The 6,921-nt window shown below is 36.9% G+C and overlaps 1 protein-coding gene across 1 annotated transcript in view; it reads right to left on the bottom strand.

Moving 5' to 3' along the window:
• Positions 1-1,240: 1,240 nt before the first annotated feature.
• Positions 1,241-6,921, bottom strand: part of LOC139026287 (ribonuclease inhibitor-like) — a 31,324-nt gene continuing 25,643 nt past the window's right edge. The window contains exon 5 of the mRNA XM_070441585.1: positions 1,241-1,633. Within this exon, the coding sequence (XP_070297686.1) occupies positions 1,444-1,633 (190 nt within the window). The 3' untranslated portion in view covers positions 1,241-1,443. The remainder of the gene's footprint in view (positions 1,634-6,921) is intronic.

Here is a 6,921-nt window from a genome sequence, read left to right as displayed (position 1 = left end):
AACTAACTCTTAGTTTTCCTGAATTCGATCTGTTACAAACCAACCTCTTAGTGTTATTTATTCATTATTTATTTATATTTGTATAACAAGCATAATCAGTGATTAATTTAGTATTGTTTAAACGTGTTATCTATCCCTTAGACAGAAAATTCTCAGTATCATCCACGTTATATATTGGGCAAAACACAACCCAAAACCAACCAAAACAAACTGCAAACTGCAACCAAGAGTTTGGAACCAAATACTACACTTTGACTCTTTAATACACTATAATAATTGATCAGAAAATTTTACACTTCTTCAAATTAATCAAAGTATGGGGGACTATATACTAAGTGCTTTTTCTTTTCTAAAATGTTAACAGATATTATGAAAATAAACCTGCAAATAGAAGTGCATTATATACTGTCACCTCATATGAAAATTTTGTCTGAATAAAGCTGTTGAGTATAGAGCACACATTTAAAATGTTAGCTTCGCTTGTCAAAATAAATATGGTGTGACTGTATACTCAATACAATCTAAATCTGATACCTCACTGTCTGTCTTTTGACTTGATAGGCTTGTATTTAAACTGGTCTGGTCAGTCTACTCAAAATATTGTTAATATGCATCTTTCTATCTACAAGCAATACTTGCATAAATTTGTCATTTCTATATGATACATTAATTTAATGATAGATATGGCAGGTTTCAGGACACTGATGTATCTGAACTATGTTGAAAGAATTATACTGCCACTATTTTCACACCAAAAAGAATACGTGTGATTTTATATGATTTGACTCTTTGCAGGCTGTCAGGCTGTCTAGTCCGAGGAAGGCTGTGCTTCTCTGGTCTCAGCTCTTGAGGTCAAACGAGGTTAGCATTTATTCTGATCTTTGTGCCTTTGTAACTTTCTAATTCATTATTATTCATGATTATTCGTAATCATGGTAGCATCCACATGAATGTAGAAGTGTTCAGAAACATCTTCTATTCTTACTGACAATACAAGTGAAGTGACTCCAAAATGAGAGGACATTATTCACCATTCAGTTTCTATGAGGAAAAACATCCAAAACAAACTGCAAATGAATTCAACAAGTTTGTAGAATCATAAGCTTGATGTAATCACTGCAGGCATGGAATATGGGACCAAATACTAAACTTATGACTAAATTAATTTGTCCAAATAATTACGACATTTTCAAATGGGAGAACTACATATGTTAAGTGCTTTCATTTCTAAACGGTAAAATATTTATGAATGAATACCTTTAAATAAAAGGTGACATTCTGTACTGTCACCTAATATGAAACATTCTATCTCAAATCCAAAATGCTGGAGCATAGCACCAAATGTAAAACTGTAAGCTTCACTGTCCAAACACATATGGTGTGGACTATGTGTGTCTGGTAAACACATGTGGATCTGGTGAACAGTTATCACTTGTTGACCAACTACAGGAATACTGACCTCAGAGTCTCCAGCTTACAGTGGGGATTCTCCAGTCCAGCAGAGAGCAGCTCCACTCCTGAATCCTTCAGGTCATTGTAGCTCAGATCCAGCTCTCTCAGGTGTGAGGGGTTTGACCTCAGAGCTGAGTCCAACACTTTACAGGACGTGTCTGTGAGTTTACAGCCAGTGAGTCTGCCAACACAGAAGAAATACAATGACATACAGATTGTATTCAAATGCTACGCTTAGCTTTCCCTGCTTACACTGTTACCCGTTCACAAATAATGTGTTGGGTTTGACCTCAGAGCTGAGACCAGAGAAGCACAGCCTTCCTCTGTGACTAGACAGCCTGACAGCCTGCAAAGAGTCAAATCATATTAAAACCACACTGCTATTCTTTGGTGGTGAAAATAGTGGCAGTATATTTTTTCTAAATGTTCAGATACATCAGTGTTCTGAAACCTGCCATATATATTCATAAATGGATGTTTCATTATTAGAAAAGACAAATTATCCAAGTATTGCTTGTAGATAGAAAGATGCATATGAACAAATATTTGAGTAGACTGACCAGACCAGTTAAAAAGCAGTATCAGTCAAAAGACAGACAGTGAGGTATCAGATTTAGATTGTATTGAGTATACAGTCCACACCATATCTATTTTGACAGTGAAGATAACATTTTAAATGTGGCTCTGTAATCCAGAATTTTGGATGTCAGATCAAACGTTCCATATGAGGTGACAGTATTTAATGTAACATTTTATTTGAGGGTATTTTCATAAATATCTGTTTCTTGTTTAGAAATTAAATCACTTTATGTATCTATTCCCTCCATTTGAAGAAGTCATGAGTATTCTGACCAATTCACTTATAGTGTATTAAAGTAGTCAAAAGTATAGTATTTGGTTCCAAACTCATTGGTTGTTTTCTTTCTGAGTAGATAACATGTTTCTAAACACAACTAAATAAATCCTGATGATGCCATGATTAATACAAATCATAAATCAATCATGAAAACTTGAATGAATCATGATTAATAATGAATGAGAAAGTTACAGAGGCTACAACAAAACATGCTAACCTCTCACCATTACCAATAACAGAGACTACAACAAAACATACTAACCTCTCACCATAACCAATAACAGAGGCTACAACACAACATGCTAACCTCTCACCATTACCAATAACAGAGACGAGGCTACAACAACATGGCTGACCTTCACGCATTACCAAAACGAGGTTACAACAAAACATGCTAACCTCTCACCATTACAATAACAGAGACTACAACAACACATGCTAATCTCTCAGCCATTACCAATAACAGACTATAAAAAACATGCTAACCTCTCACCATTACCAATCCAGCAGAGACTACATACAAACATGGCTAACCTCTCACCATTACCATTAAGAGAGGCTACAACAAAACATGCTAACCTCTCACCATTACAATAACAGGGGAGATTGCCTTTATACTGATAATTTGTGCCTGCTATAACTTTGTTATTCGTCATTATTCACTATTGCATATCTAAACGGATGGCGTAGTAATATGTATGAATTCCCTAAAATAGAAGGTGACCATTCTGATCTGTCACCTAATATGAAACATTCTATCTCAAATCCAAATGTTGGAGGCATGAGCACCAAATGTAAACTGTAAGCTTCACTGTCCAAAACATATGGTGGGACTATGTGTGTCTGGTAAACACTTATGGATCTGGTGAACAGTTATCACTTGTTGACAACTACAGGAATACTGACCTCAGAGTCTCCAGTTTACCAGTGGGGATTCCCCAGTCCAGGCAGAGCAGGCTTCACTCCTGAATCCTTCAGGTCATTGTACTCAGTCCAGCTCTCTCAGGTGTGAGGGTTAACTGTAGACTGAGCCAACACTTTACAGGATGTGTCTGTGAGTTTACCAGCCAGTGAGTCTGCCAACACAGAAGAAATACAATTAAAGACAGGTTTTATTAAAAATGTTACGCTAGCTTCCCGCTTACACTGTACCTGTGCACAAATAATGTGTTGGGTTTGACCTCAGAGCTGAGACCAGAGAAGCACAGCCTTCCTCTGTGACTGACAAGCCTGACCAGCCTGCAAAGAGTCAAATCATATTAAAATCACACTGTATTCTTTGGTGTGAAAATAGTGGCAGTAATAACTTTTAACATTTTCAGATACATCAGGTCCTGAAACCTGCCATATCTATTCATAAATTGTTTCATTATTGAATGACAAATTATCAAAAGTTTGCTTGTGAGAGAAAAATGTATATACAAATATTGAGTAGACTGACCAGCCAGTTTAAAAAGCAGTATCAGTCAAAAGACAGACAGTGAGGTATCAGATTTAGATTGTATTGAGTATACACGTCCACACCATATCTATTTTGACAGTGAAGCTAACATTTTAAATGTGTCTCTATACTCCAGCTTTGATTTCAGACCAAATGTTTTCATATGAGGTGACAGATATAATGTCACCTTTTTATTTGAGGAGTATTTTCCTACATAATAATCTGTTTCACACATTTAGAGAAATGAAAAGCACTTATGATCATGTCCCCTATTATAATTTGAGAAGTCATAAAATTCTGACCAATTCATTATATCGTATTAAAGAGTCAAAAGTTGTATTTGTGTAACTCTTGGTTGCATTTGCAGTTTGTTTTGGTTGTGTTTTGTCAATTAATAATGTGGATGATGACTGGAATTTTCTCTAAGGATAGATAACAGTTCTAAACACATACAATTAACCCTGATATGCCATGATTAATGAGAAATCATGAATATACAATGAGTTGAGAAACTACAGAGCTACAACAAAACATGCTAACCTCTCACCATTATCCAATAACAGAGACTTACAACAAACATGCTAACCTCTCCACATTACAATAACAGAGACTACAACAAAACATGCTAACCTCTCACATTACCAAATAACAGAGCTACAACAAACATCTAACCCTCACCATTACCAATAACAGAGCTATACAACAAAACATGCTAACCTCTCACCATTACCATAAAAGAGGCTACAACAAAACATGCTAACCTCTCACATTACCAATAACGAGGCTAACAACAAAACATGCTAACCTCTCACCATTACCAATAACAGAGACTAACACAAAACATCTAACTCTCACCATTACCATAACAGAGACTACAAACAAAACATCTAACCCCTCACCATTACCAATACCAGAGGCTACAAAACATACTAACCTCTCACATTACAATAACAGAGGCTACAACAAAACTCTAACCTCTCACCATTACACTAACAGAGGCTACAACAAAACATCTAACCTCTCACCATTACCAATAACAGAGGCTACAACAAAACATGCTAACCTCTCACATTACCAATAACAGAGACAACAAAACATGCTAACCTCTCACCATTACAATAACAGAGTACAACAAAACATGCTAACCTCTCACCATTACCAATAACAGAGCTACAACAAAACATGCTAACCTCTCACCATTACCAATAACAGAGGCTACAAAAAACATACAACCTCTCACCATTACCAATAACAGAGGCTACAACAAACATACTAACCTCTCACCATTACAATAACAGAGCCAACAAACATACTAACCTCTCACCATTACCAATACAGAGCTACAACAACAACCAACTCTCACCATTCCAATAACAGAGGCATACAACAAAACATGCTAACCTCTCACCATTACCAATAACAGAGGCTACAACAAAACATGCTAACCTCTCACCATTCCAAATACGAGGCTACAACAAAACATGCTAACCTCTCACCATTACCAATAACAAGCTACAACAAAACATGCTAACCATCTCACCATTACCAATAACAGAGCTAACAACAAACATGCTAACCTCTCCCCATTACCAATAACAGAGGCTCAACAAAACATGCTAACTCTCTCACCATTACCATAACAGAGACTACAACAAAACATACTAATCTCACCATTACCAATAACGAGAGGCTACAACAAAACATGCTAACCTCTCACCATTACCAATAACAGAGACTACAACAAACATGCTACCTCTCACCATTACCAATAACAGAGCTAACAAAACATGGCTAACCTCTCACCATTACCAATAACAGGGCTAAACAAAACATGCTAACTCTCACATTACAATCAACAGGCTACAACAAAACATGCTAACCTCACTTACCATAACAGAGGCTACAACAAAACATGCTAACTCTTCACGCATTAACAATAACAGAGGCTACCAACAAAACATACTAAACGCTCTCACCATTACCAGTAAACAGGACTACAACAAAAACATGCTATCCTTCACCATAACCAATAACAGAGCTTACAACAAAAACATACTCTAACCTACCATTACCAATAAAGAGAAACAAACAAACATCCACCTCTCCCATTACCAATACCAGAGATACAAAAAAATACTAACTCCCGCATTACAATAACAGAGGGGGTATGATCTTTGTTGCCTCTGTAACTTTCTCATTACGATCATTCTGAATTATTCATAATCTGGTAGCAATCCACATGAATGTAGAAGTGTTCAAGAACATCAATCAAATTCTTACTCTGAATAACCAGTGAAGTAACTCCAAAATGAAGGACATCTACACCATCTCAGTTCTATTAGGAAAAACATCCAACACAACCCCAAACAAACTGGGCAAAATGAATTCAACAAGTTATTAGAATCACAGATTGCTGTAAATCACTGGCAGGCATGGATATGGGACCATATACCTAAATTACTTGCCAAATACTTAAGACTTCTTCAACTGGGAGAACTACATACATAACGTGATTTCATTTCTAAACGGTTAGGCAGAGCTACGTATGGGCAACAACAGGAGATTTTGGCGGGTCTTTATGTTGTCAATTATTCACAATTCATTTGAACACGGTGAAACCGATATGTATCAATACCTTAAATAAAAAGGTGAACATTCTGTACTGTTGTCTAATATGAACATTATATCTCAAATACCAAATGCTGGAGCATGCACCAAAATTAAAACTGTAAGCTTCCTGTCCAAACACATATGGTGTGGAGCTATGGTGTCTGGTAAACACATGTGGATCTGGTGAACAGTTTCACTTGTTTGACACACTACAGGATACAGACTCAGAGTCTCAGTTAACAGTGGGGCATTCCCAGTCCAGCAGAGGAGCAGCTCACTCCTGATCCTCAGGTCATTGTGACTCAAGGTCGCAGACTCTCTCAGTGTGAGGGTTGAATGAGAAACTGAGTCCAACACTTTACAAGGATGTGTCTGCGGTTTATAGCAGCCAGTGAGTCTGCAACACAGAAGAAATCACAATACAGACAGGTTGTATTAAAATGTTGCGGGCTTAACTTTCCTGTTTATACACACGTAACCTGTGCACAAATAATGTGGTTGGGTTGACTCAGAGCTGAGACCAGAGAAGCACCGCCTTCCTCTGTGACTCCCACAGCCTGAC

This window comes from Salvelinus sp. IW2-2015, unplaced genomic scaffold (genome assembly GCF_002910315.2).
Source record: "Salvelinus sp. IW2-2015 unplaced genomic scaffold, ASM291031v2 Un_scaffold4313, whole genome shotgun sequence".
Lineage (NCBI taxonomy): Eukaryota > Metazoa > Chordata > Actinopteri > Salmoniformes > Salmonidae > Salvelinus > Salvelinus sp. IW2-2015.
The sequence above is the reverse complement of the archived record's forward strand: the minus strand, read 5'-3'. Positions and strand labels throughout refer to the sequence as shown.